Here is a 25,209-nt window from a genome sequence, read left to right as displayed (position 1 = left end):
GCAATTTTTTAATACATTTTTTCAGTTTCATTATTTTGAATTTTTTGCCATTCAATCATCCACCCAGCCATCCATGCATCCATCCACAATTGCTTCTAGAGCAAGCCTCTACATCTGATTAAGATATCCTTATGAACTTTGGTACACATGTTAAGCTTATCATTCAGACATGCATTTTGCTGTTCACAGTTCTTCAGTTTCTATATTTGTAATGTTTCTGTCTGTTTATCTGCTCATCCATCCATCATTTATCGTTTTGTTTCTGGAACACAACTCTGAAACCATTAAGATATCACTTAAAACTTGGCACACATGTTAGATTAGTGGTACAGGTGTAAGCATTTCTTTTGATATTCACCATTCTTAATTTTCAATATTTTTAATGTTTGGTGGTTTTTTTTATACGCTTTTGTTTCATGAGCAAAATTCATGGTACTAGTTACTTCCCTGAATGCTTTGTAAATTGGAACTTCCATATATGAAATCTTTGACGAAATTCCCAACAGGCATTTTTACAGATGATTCTGTCTTCTTGTTGAATGTTTCAACCACAGAATAATAAGATATATGTCAACCTGACTGATGGTTGTTTCATTAAAGATGCAGTTCATATCAAAGATCTAGAGAGGGATATAGGAAGAATATCACATATACTCGCTTATAAGATGAGTCCAACTGTGCACTGCACAGACCCAGATCTGTAATTACATAATGAATTAAGAGTAATCAGTAGAACAAGCAAAATATACCCTGATATGCAGGTACATTATTCTATGGTGGATCAGGATCTTTGTTGTTTGCAGTTTGACTTGACTTACAAGCAAGTATATATGGTATAGCAAAGACAGCTAGAACAGGTGACTGCATCTTGTTTATGGAAGTAGAATTGGTTACAACAGACTCTGATTGTTGTCAAATGTCTTCTGGGTGGTCGGTTATCATATATTTATCTTAAAGAAATTGTTTTGACAAGGTCTCAGATTCAAGGTCTCTCTCATATATTTTGTGGGTAAACTACATGCATTCTAAAAATTCAAATTTGCAGATTCTTCCAAAATCTGACAACTATTTTGCCATTGAATACAGATATTTAGGGTCTGGTTTAGATTTTTAATGTAGCTTTAACAATTATTCAGTCACATTGCTATGATGTCTGCAGTGTGGCAGTTTATAGTGATCTCTAGCACTGGGGCATCATGCTACAGACATGTGGCATCATTTTCTATCTAATCATATTATCTTGACACCAGGCTGACCAGTCCTAACACTAAGCTCTTAATGCTAAGCACCTAGCTTGGAAGCTATTAGTACCATTTTTATAAGTCTTTGGTATGACTCAGCTAGAGTTCAAACCCAGAACCTTCCAAAACTGACACAGATACTCTAACCACTTAGGCCACTGGAGTGGTCGATAATTAGGGTATAAAAGTTCTAGAGTTTGTAGGAAATTGTTAGCTGTCAGTTCTGTTATATCAGGGTTTTCTTACATTATTGTTACTGTCATCAAATACAAAACTCATTCCCCTTTCTAACACACATTTAAAAAAATTGTCAAAAATTGTTTACAAATGTAATTGTATGTAATATAGAGTTATGACATTACACAGGTGTCAGTATTTGAAACCAAATACCATACACATCTACTTATAAGCTGAATCCACTGCAAGCTGCAAAGACCTGGATCTACAGTCACATAATGCACTTGCAGATTTGGATCTCTGCAGTTTGTTATTAGTAAACCATAGAACAAATAAGATAGACCATAGTCTGCCAGCACTTTATGTGACTGCAGATTAGGGTCCTTGTTGTTTGCAGCACCTGACTTATAAGTGAGTATCGATGGTATTAAGATTTTCACTGTCCCTAATTCAGATGCTCAGCCAATCCTGTTGACAAGTAGCATTGTGCTTTAGACTGGGTTACTAGCATATTTCTTTCAAAATCTTCAAGGTGTTTTCAAGGTTTTCCAAGGCTCAAAATCATGTTTTTCAAGGTGCATTATTACATTAATTTAAAGGATACATAAATGAAACTGTATGTAAACACAAATTAATACTTACTATTAATCCATACAAGGAACATTTCTTGTAAACTTATTTTTAATAAAACAAAAAAAAACATGAAATCAGTAGTATGGTCATTGATATCTTTCCCATTAATACAAAACATCCTACACCTGGGCATTAGAATAACGTAGTCACTGAACCAAGTTAGTTTTACTCTGTCTACACTACACTATTTACAAAGTCCAAAATATTTTAGATTTAATTTTTCAGTTCTTGCAGCTTGTCATCAAACTGTTTTTCAAGAGAAGTTCAGCAATTTTGCCCTTTTCACATTTGTTTTTCGTATTATTGCATATTTAAAAACAGCGTATGGATATTTTAAACTATTTCATATTACATACATTAATATTTCTCTTAGTTTAGCTGTATTCTATTTTTAGATTTATTGTATTCATTGCAGTTATAGTCTGTCCTGTTTCCACTCAATCCCAAATTAAGACTATATACAGTTTCTATTTTAAAACTTGAATCTCTGTGTTCACAGACATACCTCTTCCATCAAAAATGATTTCATGGTGAAGGCTTCTTGTTTTGCCTGTATTAAGTGCCATTACAAGAGCTTGTTCTTTTTTTAGACTGCATGTGACCATGGAGCTCTCTCTCCCACTGCATGTAAATCAGTATCCATCTGGCATAATTTACATTTTACAAAGCTCTCTGATAAAAATCTCATTATCCAGACTTTATGTTTTTCTTCATCAAGCCACCAAAGTTGGAATTGGCAGCCAGCCATGTTGAAGCAAATGATTCAAATTTAATCCACTGCTACATCCGGGCTTCATACAATCAGAAGTTCAGAACTTAGGACTGCACAGTGGCCAGTTGTGGAAAAATTTCCATTCCACCACAAACTTAGCAAGAGATTGTTTCTTTGTTGTTTTTTTCCCCCTTTTTAATTAATTCTGTAAAATGAAAACTAGGTATTAATTCATTTTGGTTTCATGAAAATCAAGTTTTTTCAAGGTACCCAGACAATATTTTGATTTTTCAAGGTGTTTTCAAGGCTATAAGAGAACAATTCATTTGTCATGGTTTTCAAGGTCTGCTACAGACCATGTTTAGAAGTAACATTGTTCTGCTTTTAGAGAGGTTAGTGTGCTAATTTTAATCCATTATTGAGTCAGGGATAACTTGGCATTCATTCTTATATGTTGACATTAGGAAGGCAAAAACTACCACACTAATACAATAATTGTGATGTAAATTTTCTCCATGGCAGGCCAAACTCCAATGGATTGTGCTCAGGCTTGGGCTGATCCACGTGTATATGAGGTGGTACAGGCAAAATGGGAGTCCATGCCAGGATCTTCCGACAAGAAGAAGGGAGGAAAGGGTGGCAAGAAAGGAGGGGGAGGAGGCAAGAGACCTCAGTCAGTGCCTGCTAGTGGGGGTGATGGTAAAGAAGGGGCATCTACAGTGCAGGTGGGTTTATATTTTCATTTTATTGTACAAAAATTTACTTGTTTTAATTTCATTTGATTTGAGCTAACGTATTTGAAAATATTTTATATTAAATTAATTTGATGAATGTTAGCTTTTAATTATTTGAAAAATGTGAATTTAAGTTTAAAACTTGATTTTTGTAAAATTTTGTCACTGAAGAAATGTCAAAATATTTTCAGAAATTTTACTTTGATAGTATTTAATTTACAAACATTACTTAAATACAGTATGTCATGATTGACTAATTGACTTCAGAATGAACATGTGACTTATTACATTGTTATTCAGTAATTAGTTCTCTAATCACAGTGAAATTTCAAAAATGGCAATAATGGTTATGTTATTTCATTTTAATGTACTTGTACATTAGAGGTTAACAATTAATCAAATAAGATGAACATGTAATAATCTGGCGATTTTGTATTAATTTGTTTAATGTAATGACTAGATTTTTTATCAATCTTATCTTTATTAGCTTTTTAAAGTGAATAAAATTACAAAGGATTTTAAGGTTGTTCATAAAAGTGACTAGAATAAAATGTACCTGATGAAGAAAGAAACACACACGTTTACTGTCATTAATGTTTGGCTTGTTTAAATTGTGTACTTTAAAATTCCTGGACAAAATATATTCATGAGTAGAGAAATCCCCTTCTTGAATGACCCTTTCTGACCATCAGTCACTTGCTTTATACAGCCAGAATCCCTTAGCATCATTGAGTTTGTGTTCAAAAGTACCCCTCTAAGATGGCCACTCCTCTAATGTGGCCTGAATCCAGCATATTAGTGTAAAAACTGTTATATTTACTTCTCACAAGCAGCCACATAATGGGTTTTACAGATAAAAATCTCAAAATTAATTGCTGATTTGTAAATTATTAATCATTGAAATTTGTTCAAACATACTGATAAAAATACACAAATAATCCAGTTATCCTTACAGCTGTGTGTTCTTTGGATATTAGGTTTTGTCACTTAGATAATTACTGGTTATTATTTCCACCAATTATCAACAAGATAACAAAACCTAACCAGTGAGAAACACAATATTGTTAAGCTTCAGTCAGCATGATGTCTGGTCACTAGAAAGTAAAATTACTATGGTAGCTATTGTGGCTTCTCTCTTAGATTACAGAATGTACTGGTAAGAGTACCTGCCTAAAAACCAGTTGATCACATGACAAGCTCATTTTGTAAACAAGGAGCATTTTTTATACTAACTACAAATAGCCCATGAAGAAAATAAGCTAGAGCAAATTTCATCAGATAATCACAGTTCGAAAGGAAAAGTAATTTGACTAAATGAAAAGAAGGAGAGTCCTTTGATCGCTGATAGATTTAACATCTGAAAGATTCAAATAGAGTACAGAAGTGGGAAATTGAAATATATGTTACAGTGAAGTTATAGTCAGATGTTTGTGCCCTGATTTCATTGGCAATGCGATTTTGCATCATTATCAATAATTATTCTTAATTATTTTAAATGACATTGATATAAATAATATCACATTGATTCTAAAACATGTCTGTAAATTTTTAAATGAAAATGTTAAATATTTAAAAATTGCTTACACCTTTCATACTTCATATGTAACTATTACATCTGTGTGATCTCACTCTAGAAAGACCATCCTTCTTATAATGCCATTTCCTGCTGCAGAAGGGATTGCCATATAAGATGGTGTCCACTGTAGTAAGCTTATGATGATGCCATGAAAACTTGATGCAGATTGAAGGGCATAGATCTGACTTTCTTCACTTTTATGTGATAATAATAATAATAAGAAGAAGAAGAAGAAGAAGAAGAAGAAGATGAAGATGAAGAAAAAGAATAATATAAATCTTCAAGAAAATGTTTGATTTACTTTCATACATCATCATTTGAGATGAAAAGAAAATAGCAAACTTTATCAATGTCAACCCAAAAATTCAAGAAAAGTATGTAAAACCCTGATTACTTCTATTGGATCAGAAATAACTGTGTGTTTTCTTTTCTGGTTGGGTATATTATCTGAACTCCTTGTAAAGGTTGTGGAAACTTTACAAGTGGTTTGAAACAACACTATATATATATATATATATATATATATATATATATATATATATATATATATATATATATATATATATATATATATATATATATATATATATAATAAATCCATCTTGTTTGGGAAAAATAAATAATGAAAACAAAAAAGCATGTTAGATTATGATCTGTTTTAATGAGCTTGTAGTTATAAATTTGATTACTTTGTCCTTGACATTGGAAGTATGGATAAAAACCCTTCAGCTACTGTTTTATTTGTGAAAGAAACTTTTATTTACCATACCTTTTATTTTATGAACAGCTAATTTTTGATGTTAAGAACAATATAAACTGGAGGACAGGCCTGCCAAGTCATATGGTATTCAGTAGTTTGTAAAGGTTATTCATGCAAGTGCTATCTGTATCTTAGTAGTTGAGGCTTTCATAGAGGAGACCAATAATTTTCATTAATATTATAACCAGAAAGGAATCAGGTTCTTCTTGGACATTTTTTAAAATCATCTTGTGGTATTTGAGAGCTTTATTTATACTTTATATACTTTATATTTTAGACATGGGATGAATGGTTTGATTTGTTGCTGTTAATTGGTTGAGTCTTGACACTTTAAAAATATAGTCAATGGATAATACAACTAGCGCTAGTCAAGAACTTATTAATTCAGTTTCTTTCTATGCTGCTGTGAATTATGTTAAAAATATGAGACTTTATATATCTATGGAATCCCAAAAGTTTAAATATAAATTTAAAAATTTATTTTCCCTTTTAAATGTTCCAGAATATGCACATTTATTTTGCCAGCTCATACTTTTATCACAGACTACAATATCAAATTTTTAATTTAACTCATAATTTTATCTCATGAAGGATATGATTAAAGAAGAAGACATATTTACTTATCAGATATTAGCTAGGCAGTTTGCTAACACACACACACACACACACACACACACACACACACACACACACACTACTAGTGAAGTTTTCATTTCAGTCAATAGAATTTAAAGCATTTATAGTATTTTTTCTGATATACACATTCTTTCATTCTCAGTTAGCAGAAATTTAAAGTATCATATATGAATTCTTTACAGCATATGTATGTGTCTGTTTGTATGTCTGACTATGCTATATTCTTTTTCATTATGATTTAGTGTAGAACATGCTCTTGGTATCATGGAAAATAATTACAATTTTGCTCAATGGTGTGAAAGTTTTTTTTTTCAAAGATGCACACACATATGTTTATATTTGCTTGCTTAAATAGAAATATTTTAAATAGTAAAAATGATTTTGTATAAAGAGATGAATTATTTTCCAATAAATATTAAAGATTTTAAAAACTTCATTAAGTCCTTTTTTCCTTGAGACCATATTCTCTTGGAATATTGATTGGAAAAAATGTTCCCTCAGATAAAATGCTAAATTGTCCAGACAAACATTGCCATATCTTGCTTTTATTTAAAAGAAAGAATCGGGTTTTATTGTCCTGTTTAATGACTTAAATTTATTGTGAAGCATGAAAACTGTATCATAGAACAGTGAATGATATGAAAGACAGAATGTAGATCTAAGAAACATTTTATAGGGTTATATCTAAAGAGAAACTAATTATGCTACAAGTGAAATATTCATATAAAATTAATGAAGAATCAAGTTAAACAAGAATTACCTTAATATAGTTGTTAAGAATTTTTTGAAATTATTGACATTTCTAGAGCTTATTGTTGATTCTATTCATAGCTGGAGCCATTTTGTTATTTTTGTTTAATGTATGCAGTAACCTTTAGCACAGAGATGAATATAAATTGGCAAATCATTTATGTACTTTTTAATCTGTTTTCATAGTAAAGATTAGTAAAAAATTATTTCAAAATTTTTGCAAATTTTTTTAACATTTTCCATCTCACAGCGTCCCGAATCAGCTGGTTCAGCTGTCTCTGACTAAGATTTCTAAGGTAGGATTTGATTGGCTAAAAATGGAGACTAGAACAAGTTCATCTTTCCTCTATGTGTGCTGTTGCTTGTATAATCCTAGGCCTGGTTTGGGGGCACACAACTCATATCAAACCTGTATTTACAAGATTATATACAGGGCATTGCAGGTAATGGTTTGATCTAATCAGAAAATAAATTTTTATGCTTACTGTTTATAATATACATAAATTCTTTTCTTTTTGAAGAATTTTAAAGTTTGTCTGCTATTTCATGTTATCTGATATAGTATGTAATATAAGGGTAGTTATCTCTATGTCTGTCTGTGTGTCTGAGGTACTGTTTGATACTTAGAATATTTCACTTAAAGTATTGTTTGGTAACATGGAAAGAAAAGTATAGCATAAGTGGTAAATAATTTGACAGTGGATAGGTTTCTAGCATAAGTAGCATAAAAATTGATCATACTGAATTGGGGAAATATGCCATCTCTAGAAAGTTCTTTTTGTCCATATGCATTAATTTCATCTTCCTTTTCTTTTTCTGTGGATTGTAATTTTTCTTGGATTTTGATTTAGTACAGCCTCATTCTGAAAGAGTGAAATTGTGTCAGAATTAAAACAAAAAAATAAATTGCATTTTAACTGATACAAGCTGACTGAAATTAATCTAGAGTAATGAACTGACCTCAAATGGTTTTCTAATTGGTATTAAAAAATGATATCTTGTACAGATGAAGGAATGTGTTCTTTTTTTCCATAATGTCAAAATCTATAAAAGATTTTTAAAATGTATACTTTTACTTCTGTCTCATTTCAAGCATCTTTAAAATTCACAAAACCAGTTTGTTGTCTTTTTAGGTACTCTTCATCCAATTTTGTTTGCTGGGTGCTACTTTTCATGGAGTTTTGTGATTGCTACAAACAACAAATTTAAAATCCCAACAAACAAAAATGTTTTTGAGAACCCATTCCACTGCACATAAATTTAGGTACTGCAAAAAATTTCATTTAAAAACAAGAATAAAATTGATACTAGTGAAAATAAATGATTTCACAGTGCATGCTAGTACACAGAACGGGCTTCATAGAAATTATGCCCAAAATATCTAGAGCACATCTACCATTGTATAATGAAAGAGTACTAAACCATATTTTCCTATGTAGACCGAAATCTTCCATTGCATGAAGTGCTGTTGGTTCAGGGTCTGTGAAATTTGCTTGAAGTAACAAGTTGTCATACATATCTACTGAGGTCCATGAGGTGCTTCATCTAGTCCTCAATCTTCTTGTCATCTCATTTATTACACATGATGACTTACTGTCTTTCAAGGGCATACATGGTCCATTGTAAAGTATCACCCAGAACTTTGGACTCAACAGTGAGCAGGTAGTCAGGCAAATGGGAGTTAGCAAAATGTGAAGGTGTCAGACATACTGCCATCTGCCCAATCTTTCTCTTGGGCAGTTTGCAGACTGAAAGCCAGCATCTTGTAGTCACTGGCAGACTTAAAGCCAGCATCTTGTAGTCACTGGCAGGCATCCTGCTGAGAAACAGTTGTACAGACAGAATCTGTGTATACTGCAATTGCAATGCCACCTAGCATGCTACAGTGGTATAGTTGGCCCTCAGAAGACTACTATACATGTAGTTACATTAATAGTATAAAAGTGGTAGATTTGACCCTCAGAAGACTTCTCTACATGTAGTTACATTACCAGTATAAAGTGGTAGATTTGACCTTCAGAAGACTTCTGTGCATGTAATTACCATTATACAATGGTAGATTTGACCCTAAGAAGACTTATGTACATGTAATTACCATTATACAATGGTAGATTTGACCTTCAGAAGACTAGAGTACATGTAGTGACCATTATACATTGGTAGATTGGACCCTCTGAAGCCTACTGAATATGTAGTTACATTACCAATATACGGTGGTAAATTTGACCCTCAGAAGACTTGTACATGTAGTTAGGTGTGTCATATGTTTTGACATATAATTTATTGCATTTGGAAACACTTCTTCCCATGTACAGTTTTTTTTACCCAACTGGTATAAAAGTTACAGCAATTATTAATTCACCCTTGACAGAATTTATTTTCATAAATTATGGCATCCTTGTTAAATGCATTTCACTATTTCATGTAGATTTCCAAAGTTTTGAGGTAATGTTTCAGTTAAATACATATGATAAGTATAAAAAGTTTTCCAGGCCTAGGATATACTTCTAATAAAGTTTTGATATTTCAGCAGCTTTCATTTGGTCCATAACTCAAATATATATATATATATATATATATATATATATATATATATATATATATATATATATATATATATATATATATATATATATATTGTATCTATAGACGTTTTGCAATGAAAATTTTTTTTATCAGGGACTTATACATATGCATGTATAAGACTCTGTTTTCGTTAAAAGTGAAATCATCTCACTTCATCAAGAGAGGGCATAAGTGAGATGGCAAATGTTATTGTAATTAATTACATGTGAGACTGAATTCCAATACTATTGTTTTGGCTATGAATAGGTCAATAAGTCTGTGTTTTCAGCCTGTAAACCAGAAATACTTTGCGTTACATAAGTTTGTATGTTTTAAAAGTGAAGTCCAATCAGACAATTAAATATAATTGTTTGATTCAGTGATAAGTCTATGGAAACAGTAAAGATAGTGCAATTCTTTGCATGAAATCAGGGCAAAATGTCCTATGTTTCAGACTGCAAAATAAACCGCCCCCAGAGTTTCATTGTTTACTATATATGCAAGTGTAGCAGGACACATCTTTTGAAGTTTGATTGCTGACATGTCCTAGTATAATTGAATTTTTAGAATTTGATTACTTCATGTCCCACTTTAAATCAGTTTTCTAGAATTTGATTAGCAACATGTTCTAGTATAATTCTGTTTTCAAGAATTCAGTTGGCTACATGTCCTAGTACAATTCAGATTTCTAGAATTTGATTGGCTACATGTCCTAGTATAATTCAGTTTTCTAGAATTTGATTGGCTACATGTCCTAGTATAATACAGTTTTCCAGAATTTGATTGGCTTCATGTCCTAGCATAATTCAGTTTTCTAGAATTTGATTGGCTACATGTCCTAGTATAATTCATTTTTCTAGAATTTGATTGGCTTGATGTCCTAGTATAATTCATTTTTCTAGAATTTGATTGGCTACATGTCCTAGTATAATTCAGCTTTCTAGAGTTATGCTTGCTACATGTCCTAGTATATAATACAGATGACTTCAGATACAAAAATATTGCCTTTTCTGTACTTCAACACAAATGATATTCATTCTGATATTTAGAAGAGTGATATAAATTGTTTACAAGAATAAATACAATTATATATTTATCTGATAATGTCATGCTTCATCATAATCCCACCACATACATTTACAAAGTTTTTACTATAATAAGATATGTTTGCTTCTTTACAAGTCCACCCCCTTTTTTTGTAAAGAGCTTATTAGATTCTACCCCACCCACACCCATTGTATCAATTAAAGTAGAAATACTGTACATAAACTGTACTGTGATAAACTGTAACGTTAATGTATAATACAAAATTTGAAATAAATTAACTATATTAAGATACCTTTTCCTCTTTACAAGTCCACCCTTGTTATTGTAAAGAATCTAACTGCCCCCCCCCAATGTATCAAATAAGAAATACTTACATAAACTGTACTGTGATAAACTGTACTGTTAATGTGTACTACAAAATTTTAAACATATTTGCATAAAATACAGTACCTGGTAAAAAGTGAGCAGCCACTTACGTTGTTGTCATGGGTGGTAAAATAATGTCATTGATATTTCAGATGAATCTCCTGGCAAAATTATAAAAGAAAATAGTACTTACACATCTAGTTGGTAAATAATCTCTTTATACTTATTATGGCTTATAATCACTTAGTTACAGTGTCAATAAGTCCTCTGGTTAAGATTGATACCAAGTGTTCCAAATGTCAAGAACAACACAGATGTGATCACACCTAGATTTGAATTAATTTAGTCTATTTTGAAGCTTCACCCTTTTTTCTCATGTTTGGTCTCCTGCTTATTTCTTGATTTCTGTTGGCCACCTTTTTATGAAAGTATTTCAGAAGATTATGAATTGTAAAACATGACATTCCAATTATTTCAGATATTTTTTCTGCCACAAAAATCTTTATCAACTAAGTCAGTTATCATCTGCCTCCAACCAAGTTACTTTCTCACCATGATGTGCCATATTTTGTTTACATCAGCAGAGATGTCTAAAAATTGTAGTTGCTACAAATTTGCAATTTCAAACTTCAGTTAAGATTAGCCTTGGTGCACACACATAAAATCAAGCATGCAGAATAGTTATTATTCCTGCAGTGACCGTTTGAAATCAAATTTTGCAAAAGGATGTTGACTTTTCTTATACGGGTGGATACTCACTTTTGACCTGGCACATACTATTGCCTGTTTATGAGAATACCTTTTTTGTGAGGCTCCCCTATCCCCTATGCATATCGGAGGAGAAATACTGTACATTATCAGTTGTGACATATGTTGCTGTTATTGCAGTGGGGTGGCAAAATATGGTCCACAGGTCTGATCCAGTATGTGACCTGGTTTTATCTGTTAATTTACATGGCATAGGGTGTGGCTTTTAAAATCACTTATCTGGCACATGCCCTGGAGGCAGTTTCCCATGTCTGTTAATATGTAGTATGTATGTATTATGCAAATTCAAGCCTTATATCTCTCAGGACCTTCATTCCAAAAATAGGATCTAGCTAATAACAAATCTGATGATGATTTCCAACAATAGATACGTTTCCAAAGATAAACAGAACATCTGGAACAAAATCCTTTTAGGCTATATGAGTATCATCATGAATTGGAAAGTTTGAAGAGGATCAAGGTTTACAGTTCTACTTCATATAACACCCTTCATTATAAAGTGATTCCATATACACTACTGCTTTAGATCCCATGAAGAAAAGTTTATTAAAAAAACATAATTATCAACAAGATTTAAATAGTTTTATTTCATTTTCAGCATCCATTTTATTAATAATTTATATGAAAACCATTTTTCTTGAATTGGTTTATCAAACTGTATGACAGCATGGGTTGAAGGAAAACCACATGATGCTTATTATTAAATATTTATTTCCTTTCTTAAACATTATTTGGCAACATTAAAACCCCAAATTATTACTATATGTATTTCGTTTATCTCCCTTCCCCAATTCCCAACACACACACATATATAGACCAAGATCTGTGTGCAGTTTGCTAGGAGTTATCAGTAGCACAAACAGCATGGATCCTGATCAGCAGACACATTATGTCATGGCAGATCAGGATCATTGTTATTTGCAGTTTGACTCAAATTATAAGCAAATATAGATGGTACAGTACTTAATGTAGCTGGCAGTTATAGACCCCAGCTATTGTGTTTTAATGAACTGTATAGAGAGCTTTTGTTTTTACATTATGCAGTCATTTTAATTGTAGCTCTTATAAGCGCTTAAATATGCAGCCCAAAAGTAAGTATTACTGTGCAGTAGCAAATGAATGAATATGCATATATATATGTACTATGAAGTCCTAATTTTTCATTTTCATGGGTTTCATGGCTACAACAAGCAACAAATGTTAAAACCCAATGAACAATGAACCTTCTGTGGAATTAATAACAGGACCATCTCCCCAATGAACCTTGTGTGGATACAATAGGACCCCTTCCCCAATGAACATTCTGTGGAAACAACAGTACTCCATCCCCAATGAACCTTCAGTGGAAACAGTACGACCCCATTGACATTAAACTCTTGTGGAAACAACAGGACCATCTCCCCAATTAACCTTCATTGGAAACAATAGGACTGTTTCCCCAATGTTCAATGAACTTTCACTGGAAACAGTAGGACTTATCCCAAATAAACCTTTAATAGAAACAATAGGACTGTCTCCCCAATGAACTTTAAGTGGAAACACTAGGACCCCATCCCCAATGAACCTTCTTTAGAAACAATAGGACTCCATCCTTAATCCACCATTTTTAGCACTGACATTACATATTGTTTACCCAAATACAAAATAAATATTATTCACAGTAGAATGTTAGTTGTATAACTGTTAGATTAGAACCTTGATTTTCCAAATCCTCTTAGAGACATTGTGTGGGTAAGTGAGTTTAGATAAAGAAGTCTTATGTCTAAAAAAATAAGTATTTTAATGACATGGTGATGGTTCAGTTTATCTAAGACAACTTATCAGGTAATGCCACTTTGACTGCATCCTTTGGAAACATCTCATATTGTTTGAAGACAGTTTGTCAGTTATTGCTACTTTGACTGCATCCTTTGGAAACTCCTCATATTATTTGAAAACAACTTATTGGTTATTGCCACTTTGACTGCATCCTTTGGAAACATCTCATATTATTTGAAGACAATTTATCAGTTAATGCCACTTTGACTGCATCCTTTGGAAACTCCTCATATTATTTGAAGACAATTTATCAGTTAATACTACTTTTACTGCATCCTTTGGAGACTTCCCATATTGTTTGAAGACAATTTATCAGTTAATGCTACTTTGACTGCATCCTTTGGAAACTCCTCATATTATTTAAAGACAATTTATCAGTTAATACTACTTTTACTGCATCCTTTGGAAACTTCCCATATTGTTTGAAGACATTTTATTGGTTAATATTGACCATTGACATCATCTTTTGGAAACTCCTCATATTATTTGAAGACAATTTATCAGTTAATACTACTTTTACTGCATCCTTTGAAAACTTCCCATATTGTTTGAAGACAATTTATCAGTTAATGCTACTTTGACTGCATCCTTTGGAAACTCCTCATATTATTTGAAGACAACTTATCGGTTAATGTTGACCATTGACATCATCTTTTGGAAACTGTACAAGCCCATGACATTACAAACTCTTGCAGGATTCCCAGGCTGATCAAATGTTGAAGTTTCTGATACCACAGAATCTTTAAAATAACACATATTATCAAGAAATGTCACAGTTATATTTAACAGTCATTTTTAAGTACATGCAGAATATTAAGATGTGAAATTGTACTAATTATTTTCATGTGAGCTTCTCAATGCTCCAGCAGCTAGATCTTTGGTTTAAACTGCCAGTCCAAGTTTTGTACTTAGGTATATATGTATCTTCCACTTGCTTTGAGATTCTGTGAAGGGCAAAAAATTCTGACCCACCATATCATACCCAGGATGTGCCCCCCCCCCAAAAAATGGAGAACATAACTTAGTTTCTTAGTTTGCAGGGTATTTTCATTATTTGACTGTATTTTAAAGAAAAATGTTCCAGGTCTTAGTGATTAGGAAATCCTATAAATTTTCTTAATGTTGGGAACTTAACTGTAGTGCTGCAAGCATCCAAATGGAAAGGTCACAAGTAAGAGTTAAGTACTAAGGCATATAGGTTCTAATAAACCAACAATTTGGATAATTGAGAATCAGATAATTATAATTTAAATATATTTATGCACTTAAAGTTTTTTTTTTAGGATCAAAATGTTTACCTTATTTGTACAATTTAGGTTCATGACAGGTACCTGCATGCATGCTAGTATGTCCTTTTTTCCCACAAGGCAATACTTTGGTCATTAGATGCTATTCATAGTCAGGTTAGAAACACAATAATTGCTTGACTACTTTCTTGATTGTCTTTATTTGAAAACTCAATGTTTGATAAGGTTGCAAACATGGAAAAGATTGAAAGGGACATGTTCTAAATTAATAATCCATTTGGTCCAAGGGATTACCTTTTATTGTCCACCAGTAACAAATGGGGGATTGTTTTTAACAAATATTTTTCAATAATAATAATAATAATAATATTATTATTATTATTGAAAAATATTACCTATATCCACTTTGACAATGCATTAGTTAAATAAAATGAAAGGTAGATTTAATATCCTCTTATTTAATGCATTGTTGATGGTGCTGATGATGATGATGGTTGCAAAATCCTGTGCTATAGTGTAGTAGTTTATAGAACCATTCTATTCATTGATTTTTTTAAAATTATTTTAAATTGTTGGATATTTTGTAGATACTTTTAAATAGTACACTTTCAAATAACATTCTTTTGAATTTAATTAATATTTGCAACATAAAATCTTTGAAAATATGGTAAATGATGGACATAATATATTTAGTTTTATATCATAGTCTTTAACATTGAGAAGTATTTCTATGAATTCCGTATCTTGGCTGAATTTTCAGGCATTTTATTTCTGCCAGAATTATTTCACCTCATCTCATTTTGAATGTTGGATCATTCTTTGTACTACTTTGAAAACTAAAGCTGCTGAAATATCAAGGTGTGGTTTAAATCTAACTCTGAACACAGTTAAGTCTATGTATTCACCGTGGTAACCATAGCTCCATAAATTCCTAGTTACACTCATGGTGGCAGCCTCAGAACTAAGGTCAGCTGCTTAGATGTTTTCAGCAGAGACTTGGAGGCTTGTTTTTCTATGCCAATTTTAACCAAATAAAAAGTACATGTAATGCTGTATTCTACAATGACTTTCCTCTTGTTTTGATCAATTTTAGGTCCAATCAGGCTTTAGACCTCCATTTTTGGGCCTTACATATTTCATTAATGTTGATTTACATGCTAGTCTAAATTCCATTTCATGTGTAACTAGGAACTTGTAGAAGTAATGAAACCTCGGCTAACTCTATATTATATTGCTTTTAGATTTCAAGCTGGCATGGTCGGATACCAGCTTACCAAACACATATCAAAACTCACAATTCTGTAATATGGTATTTGCATAAATGTATTATACAGCCATCTTCAAACAGCATAGACCCATATCTGCTGGAGCAAAATGTGCTGTATTGTTTATTAAATTTATAATTTTTAAGTTACCATTGTGGACACTGACCTTCTGGTGCATGATACAACTGTATTGTTTATTAAATTTATAATTTTTAAGTTACCATTGTGGACACTGACCTTCTAGTGCATGATACAACTGTAGGTCAGGGTCTATACTGCTTGCACTTTAGTGTGTACTGTACATGTGGAAATACTATACTCCTAACATTGTGCAGGAACAATTGACAGTAAGTGACCATAAATAAATTCCCTCTTATGAACATTTTATCGAGTTAAATATATTTCTTTACTTAAAATGTTGCTCATAAAATAAATACAATTAAGTATTTCTTTGCAACTTTAAAATCGTGTGGTTATCTTCAAAAACTGGATTTTATTTTTGGCTGGTTATATTTTAGCAATTATGGATTCAGACAGGCTATAATATTCAAGATGGTAAATTTAAATCGGATTTATCTTCACAGTGTTACCCTGGGACTACAAAATACTTATGTAAGCTTGTCAAAATGTTAAGTGTTCTGATATAAAATATAATTGAATCTACAAAATGTTTATTTCATTCAGCTGTTTTAAAAAAAAGGTTTATCATGAAGAAGTTTCAGGGATTTTGCAAGCAGGACCTATAAATGGTCACTTGACATATCATTGTCAGTTTTCCCTGATAAAAATATCATGAGGCATTGATCCATACACTGACATGATTAAGGTTTGCATCATGATATTTCTAATTTAATAGACGTTTCTTTAATATTTGGTCTGTTAGTACTCAAAAGAATCAGGAATGTTCATTACAGACAATGAATACCTACCATTACTTAACTCTATCACTTATTTACAGGAACTTTTTAAAATTTGTTGCCTCTACACACATTTACTACTTTATTTTTACTTGCTTATAAGTGAAGTCCAACTGCAACTTGCACATACCCAGATCTGATTGCACATATGCACTGGCAGATCTGTGTCTGTGAAATATGTTAGGACTAATCAGTTGAACAATGCATCATAGACCCTGATCCACAGTGGCATTATGCAATGTTGGCATATTAGGGTCTGTGTTTTAGGTGTTGGACTTGATTTATAAGAGAGTATATACAGTATGTATACATCAGGTTCATATTGGATACTATTGTCCTATTCAATCATTCATTGTATGTTCAAAAATTATATTTTTGCAAAGTCATGAAAACTGATACCAACAGAAATAAACAAATTTACAGATATTTATAAGATAGCTTTATTTATGATTTCTATGTGTACCAGAGCAAAAATTATTAGAATTTTGACTTAAAAAATATTAAAATCCAACTTCCCAATCACACCATTTACTAGAAATTTCTGTACAAATATTTGTCATACTTGAACTGTACACATGCTGGTCTGTTATGTTATTACGTGTTTTTCTTTTTATTTGAGATCATAAGACTAATTTTCTCCAGTTTTGAAAGTGGGTTACGTTCATGATTTAACCCACTGTTTACTACACTCTAAGTGTGTGCAGCCAAAATGATGTTCTCCAGGGCTATTCCAAATTTGTATAAGTTCAAATCCTATCTGAGCCAGATTTAATATTGACAACTTTTAAAGTGTGACACAGATTATAAGTTATTCATACTGTTTTGCTTTTCTCCTAAAAATCATGTTTGTTATGGGATGAACAGCCTAGAGAAGCTTTATGGTAGTTGATGAGTTTCTGACTGACAATCAATATGAATGTAGCAGGTTTTATTTTATGTTGTATTTGAATTGTATTTGAAAGACAGTCTTTTATTCTTTGCAATCCATCTTGGTAATTATGAGTCAGTGAAACTTTTCTTTAATTTTTGTTTAAATATATTTGCATTATTTAATTCTATCTGCATTCCTGGCAGCCTGATTGTTTGGCTCTTTAACTTTAACCAGTAATTTTTAGTATTATGTATGATGTCTTTTGATAAAGGCAATTCTATGACATTATATTATCTTATTTATCAAGGAATCCTATTTATAGCTACCATGGATTTTATCAGCAAATCAAATAGTATTTTTTTCTGTCTAAAAAATATCTATTATTCTTCAAACAATTGTCTTCATCTCCAGACTGGGGTACCCACTACCAATCGGCCTGTCACAGAAGATATATCAATGAGACCAAGGAAGGGATCCATTCTCCGTGCAGCCTCAGCCCTTGCTGGTGGTATAGATGAACAAGAAGACATTACTTACACGCCAAAGAAAGCTTGGACAAAACAACCAACCACAAATGAACTAATCTGCCAAAAAGAAGTCATGCGAGAACGATTTGGTTGGGAGGTGGATTTCCCTGATTTTGAAATGCCATTCAACAAAAATATCTCCAAAAAGGTCGAAGAAATGGGTGGAGCTGAGGAAGATTGATGTGTGCAAAGATTGATAGTTTTAATTCTTTAGTCAATATATATGTATGATAAAAACAGTGTGGATGTTGCAGTGTACGCCATTCATTGTCTAAGTAGTAATCAGTGTTTTATGCCTTGTATAAAAAATCAACTTAACTTTTAATAATTGATGGAAACAAATAAGATATATGGATCTTTATAATAGCTATTTCATTTTCTTGTCTCTATCAAATTTCTTTCTCTCTGTTTGTCCAGCAGTTTCTTTAAGAAATAAGGAATAGTCTAGCTTTAACGTGTTAGTTTTATGTAAAAAAAAACTGTCATTGTGAGTGTAATGGTATGGAGTAAATGCCTCGATGATATGTTATTAATAGATGGAGCTGTTTTCACAGTTAATTTCATTTCCATGTTACTTTTCATGTAAATGCACTACATTTTCCTCATATTATTTGACTTTTGTTACATACAGCATTCAAACATTTGTACATGTAGTTTATCTTTATTGGTCATGTATTACATCAAATTGCATATAATTATCCTCTATTGATATTTTTCTTAATTTTTTTAAATATAAATAATGTTAAGCATGGTCAAGGGTATACGGAACATTCCATTACCCATTACTGATGTTTAATTTTAAAAAAATTATGCATGAATATGATAGGGTGATAAAGTTTAGGCTTGTCTGACTTTGTCACTCACATTTATGTACATCCCTAAATTCTTGTATGTGAAACTACTCCCATGTCTTTCCATGATCTGTGTTGAAACATGGCAGACATTCTTGACTTGGACATGCTCATGTTGTTTTATCTTCTTGCTCCAATATGTTTTCCAGAGTTATTCCTATTTTTATACGTTAAATGTATATGATATATATTTTATAATTCTTATGTGCACAACTGATCCCAGAGCCCTCAAGCTTGGCAGATTTAATTTATACAAGATTTATATACAAAGATCATGTCATTGTCTTGCTCAGATGTGTTTTCCAGAGTTATGCACTTTTTGGTGTTAATTGTATACACTATTTATGGTAATTCTAGTGCACACAACTGGTGCCATGGTTCTGTATACCAATTGTCCCAAATATCAGTATATAATTATAAGCGAATATAGATGGTACAGTACTTAATGTAGCTGGCAGTTATAGACCCCAGCTATTGTGTTATAATGAACTGTATAGAGAGCTTTTGTTTTTACATTATGCAGTCATTTTAATTGTAGCTCTTATAAGCACTTAAATATGCAGCCCAAAAGTAAGTATTACTGTGCAGTAGCAAATGAATGAATATGCATTATATGTACTATGAAGTCCTAATTTTTCATTTTCATGGGTTTCATGGCTCCAACAAGCAACAAATGTTAAAACCCAATTAACAATGAACCTTCTGTGGAATTAATAACAGGACCATCTCCATGATGAACCTTGTGTGGATACAACAGGACCCCTTCCCCAATGAACATTCTGTGGAAACAACAGTACTCCATCCCCAATGAACCTTCAATGGAAACAGCAGGACCCCAATGACATTAAACTCTTGTGGAAACAACAGGACCATCTCCCCAATTAACCTTCATTGGAAACAATAGGAATGTTTCCCCAATGCTCAGTGAACTTTCAGTGGAAACAGTAGGACTTTATCCCAAATAAACCTTTAATAGAAACAATAGGACTGTCTCCCCAATGAACTTTAAGTGGAAACACTAGGACCCCATCCCCAATGAACCTTCTTTAGAAACAATAGGACTCCATCCTCAATCCACCATTTTTAGCACTGACATTACATTTTTTTACCCAAGTACAAAAATAAATATTATTCACAGTAGAATGTTAGTTGTATAAATGTTAGATTGGAACCTTGATTTTCCAAATCCTCTTAGAGACATTGTGTGGGTAAATGAGTTTAGATAAAGAAGTCATGTGTCTAAAAAAAATAAGTATTTTAAGGACATGGTGATGGTTCAGGTTATCTAAGACAACTTATCAGATAATGTCACTTTGACTGAATCCTTTGGAAACATCTCATATTGTTTGAAGACAATTTGTCAGTTATTGCCACTTTGACTGCATCCTTTGGAAATTCCTCATATTATTTGAAGACAACTTATTGGTTATTGCCACTTTGACTGCATCCTTTGGAAACATGTCATATTGTTTGAAGACAATTTGTCAGTTAATGTCACTTTGACTGCATCCTTTGGAAACTCCTCAAATTATTTGAAGACAATTTATCAGTTAATGCCACTTTGACTGCATCCTTTGGAAACATCTTATATTATTTGAAGTCAATTTATCAGTTAATGCCTCTTTGACTGCATCGTTTGGAAACTCCTCATATTGTTTGAAGACAATTTATCAGTTAATGCCACTTTGACTGAATCCTTTGGAAACTCCTCATATTGTTTGAAGTCAATTTATCAGTTAATGCCTCTTTGACTGCATCCTTTGGAAACTGCTCATATTGTTTGAAGACAATTTATCAGTTAATGCCATTTTGACTGCATCCTTTGGAAACTTCTCTATTGTTTGAAGACAATTTATCAATTAATACCACTTTGACTGCATTCTTTGGAAACATCTTATATTATTTGAAGACAATTTATCAGTTAATGCCACTTTGACTGCATCCTTTGGAAACATCTTATATTATTTGAAGACAATTTATCAGTTAATGCCACTTTGACTGCATCCTTTGGAAACTCCTCATATTGTTTGAAGACAATTTATCAGTTAATGCCATTTTGACTGCATCCTTTGGAAACATCTTATATTATTTGAAGACAATTTATCAGTTAATGCTACTTTGACTGCATCCTTTGGAAACTTCTTATATTATTTGAAGACAATTTATCAGTTAATGCCACTTTGACTGCATCCTTTGGAAACTCCTCATATTGTTTGAAGACAATTTATCAGTTAATGCCACTTTGCATCCTTTGGAAACTTCTTATATTATTTGAAGACAATTTATCAGTTAATGCCACTTTGACTGCATCCTTTAGAAACATCTTATATTATTTGAAGACAATTTATCAGTTAATGCCACTTTGACTGCATCCTTTGGAAACTCCTCATATTGTTTGAAGACAATTTATCAGTTAATGCCATTTTGACTGCATCCTTTGGAAACATCTTATATTGTTTGAAGACAATTTATCAGTTAATGCCACTTTGACTGCATCCTTTGGAAACTTCTTATATTATTTGAAGACAATTTATCAGTTAATGCCACTTTGACTGCATCCTTTGGAAACTCCTCATATTGTTTGAAGACAATTTATCAGTTAATGCCACTTTGACTGCATCCTTTGGAAACTTCTTATATTATTTGAAGACAATTTATCAGTTAATGCCACTTTGACTGCATCCTTTGGAAACTCCTCATATTGTTTGAAGACAATTTGTCAGTTAATGCCACTTTGACTGCATCCTTTGGAAACATCTTATATTATTTGAAGACAGTTTGTCAGTTAATTTATATAAGATTTAATTTATACAAGATTTATATACAAAGATCATGTCATTGTCTTGCTCAGATGTGTTTTCCAGAGTTATGCACCTTTTGGTGTTAATTGTATACACTATTTATGGTAATTCTAGTGTACACAACTGGTGCCATGGTTCGATATACCAATTGTCCCAAATATAGTAAATATTATTTACACAAGGTGAACAAGTACATGACGTTTTGTCATCATGCTATCATGCTCTGTTGAATTTTTCTGGAGTTATGTCCCATTTTGGTATTAAACAAATACTGTGATATTTTTTGCGTATGCAAATGATCCCACAGCTTTTACCTTAAAACATGGCAGACATCATACATTTGAGTTGAACATGTCTTTGTAGTTTTACTGTCCTACTCCAATGCATTTTGCTAGAGTTATGACCTGTTTTAGTGTTAAGTGGACATACAATATATATTAAAATAAGGGATCCTGAAATTACTGTCTTTGTAGGACTTGCCTGGCTGGTTGAAGGTTTTGACCGACACATACACTGTGCAACAGGACATTGGTCATAGGAGATCTTAGATATCGTTATATCAGATTGTCTTTGATTTGTTTATCAATTAAACTGTCAAATAAACACCTTATCTTAGTCAAATTCAGCGGCGACTACGTGTAATTTACACAGTATTTCTTTGTGGGACAATCAGTAGAGTAGTCACTAATGAAGCTTGTTTCACCATTATGTTTTCCCAATTGTTTAAGCAGTCTATAGCCATGGAAATTAAGACAAGAGCAGTGTGAAAGCTCTCTCCTGGACTCATCAAAAATCCTATAATTGACTGATTGCCCCAGGATCTGTACTGTAGATATTACATAAGTCTCACTTGGTTTTTAACTGTATTATGTTGAAGTGTGTCAGCACACCATACATTTAGAACTAAATATGCCTATGCCTGAATAAAGAAAAGAAATACAAGACCAGCAACAACAACCAAGTTTTATTCTTCTCCTCCTAGACTTATTTGGTGGACCTGATCAAATAAAATGTCACCATCAGATTTGACAAGAAATGCTTGTCAGTTAGGTGTTACAAAGGTTCAAGGTGGCAGGTCAGCTGGTTAACAGTTAATAAGTATGTTTAAAAATAATATAGTGGAATAAAATAAAACGCTGTTGCTGGGTAAAATTCTAAGTTATACTTTTCTTAAAGATAAAATGATTTGTAAAATTAAAGAGAAATCAGTTAATTATAGCAGGATAGTTCGAGCACTAAAGCAGTAAACCTGGAAGCAAAAATGATACCTTTTCTGGCATACTTAACAAAATGAGGTTATGAATGTTTTCTTTTCTGTTATAGCTTGTTATATCTCCTTTTATTGTCTTTATATTAAATTTTACATGCATATATATATATATATATATATATATATATATATATATATATATATATTCCTGATTATATTAGCATAGTATTTTACATGAATGTCCCTAAAACTTGTCAGACATTCTTGACATGAGGGAAATATGTGCATGTTATTCTGTTCTCACACTCTGACAAGTTCTCCAAGAGATAAGCCTGCTATCCATTACTTGATAGCAATGGGGCCCATGTGCATCTACCATGTGAGATAGCAGGAGAGACTATCATTTTGGTTAAAAGGGGGTAGAGTGATAGCAACTTTTGTTCATACATGAACTATAATCTCCATTATCTGTAACAAATATTCATCCAGTGGATTTTAATATTTATGGATATAGAACTGTAGAAGTTCAAGACATTAATTGATGTCAGATTTGTAATATCAATTTGACACACTGTAATCATTAGTTCATGTATCAGGAAAGTTCCAGTTCCTTCAGAATACATTTACCCATCAAAAGCAAAGCGTATTATTTGTACCAGGGCCATGGACAGGGTAGGACAACTAGGACACGATTCCAGGGGCCCACAATTGACAGAGGGCCCACCGCTGTCACAATTTGTAACTCATAGGGGCATTCTGGAGAATTTTTCCTAGGGCCCAGCTCACAAATCCTATCATTGGCCCTGGATTTTACTAATAAAGACAGTCAGCACATGGCACTTGCATTGTTCTAAAACATTACATCTAAACTTTTATAAAAAAACGAAAGAAGAGAAGACACAAAGTTTGTGTGTTTTAGAACTTTTAAGTTATTTTCAAGCGTAATACTGCAAATTTTGAAGAACAATCCACAGATTAGCCAAAAACTAAAACTTGGGAGCTGTCTGCAGTGTGTAATTTTAACAAGAAATTTGGCTGATGCTGCTTTCATATGTTACCATTATGCTGGCACCATTGATGTATTGTAAATGGCTGGGCCAATAAATCTGTTAATTAGCTTGTGTTTTGATGACAATGATTCACAAAATTTTCAACCGTAAATAAATAAATTCAGTTTATCACTGAATAAGTACTTAATTAGGTTCTCACACTAATGTGTGCGTTGCCATGACAGTTGATTGACTCTTCTCACATTTGAATAGGTGAGGACATAATTTCTTTATAATGATTACATTGATACCAAATTAAGAAATAAAATTAAAACATAAAGTTCACTTGACGAGTGTTTTTATTGGTATTTATTTCTCAGTCTTTCTGCATGTAGGTATTTCCTGCAACAATTCAATGACTGATGTTTCACTGTATATTTTTATTTATTAGGAAAATTCTTTGGTAAATAAATCCAACAAAATTATGGTTTCTGATTAAAAGGTGGAAATTTCATAATGTTGATTCCAAATTTTGCTTGCACCAACCATCATTTCAGTGATAAGACAAGCACAATGATCCACACCTGCCTCCATGTTTTAAGCACGTTTGCTAATTATTAGTGTGTTAAGATGGGGGGGGGGAGCAGTGCATATATAATTCTTGTGTATACTGGTTCCAGATCTTTAGATCAATTGTCCAGAAACTTAGCAGACATGCCTGAAATAAGGTAAACATAGTTTTGTTGTC

At 32.2% G+C, this 25,209-nt stretch overlaps 1 protein-coding gene across 2 annotated transcripts in view; it reads left to right on the top strand.

Moving 5' to 3' along the window:
• Positions 1-24,993, top strand: part of LOC149805405 (ankyrin repeat and EF-hand domain-containing protein 1-like) — a 40,998-nt gene extending 16,005 nt beyond the window's left edge. The window contains exons 6-8 of one of the 2 annotated variants that reach the window (XM_089949958.1): positions 3,286-3,488; positions 7,470-7,515; positions 18,495-18,631. In XM_089949958.1, the coding sequence (XP_089806084.1) occupies positions 3,286-3,488; positions 7,470-7,505 (239 nt within the window). In that variant the 3' untranslated portion in view covers positions 7,506-7,515; positions 18,495-18,631. Of the gene's footprint in view, positions 1-3,285; positions 3,489-7,469; positions 7,516-18,494 lie in introns of both variants that reach the window. The other variant, XM_089949957.1, reaches the window with a different exon arrangement.
• Positions 24,994-25,209: the final 216 nt, after the last annotated feature.

Source organism: Sinohyriopsis cumingii, chromosome 2 (genome assembly GCF_028554795.1).
Source record: "Sinohyriopsis cumingii isolate HCF-2022 chromosome 2, ASM2855479v2, whole genome shotgun sequence".
Lineage (NCBI taxonomy): Eukaryota > Metazoa > Mollusca > Bivalvia > Unionida > Unionidae > Sinohyriopsis > Sinohyriopsis cumingii.
Note: the sequence above shows the minus strand (reverse complement) of the source record. Positions and strands in the feature narration are given on the sequence as shown.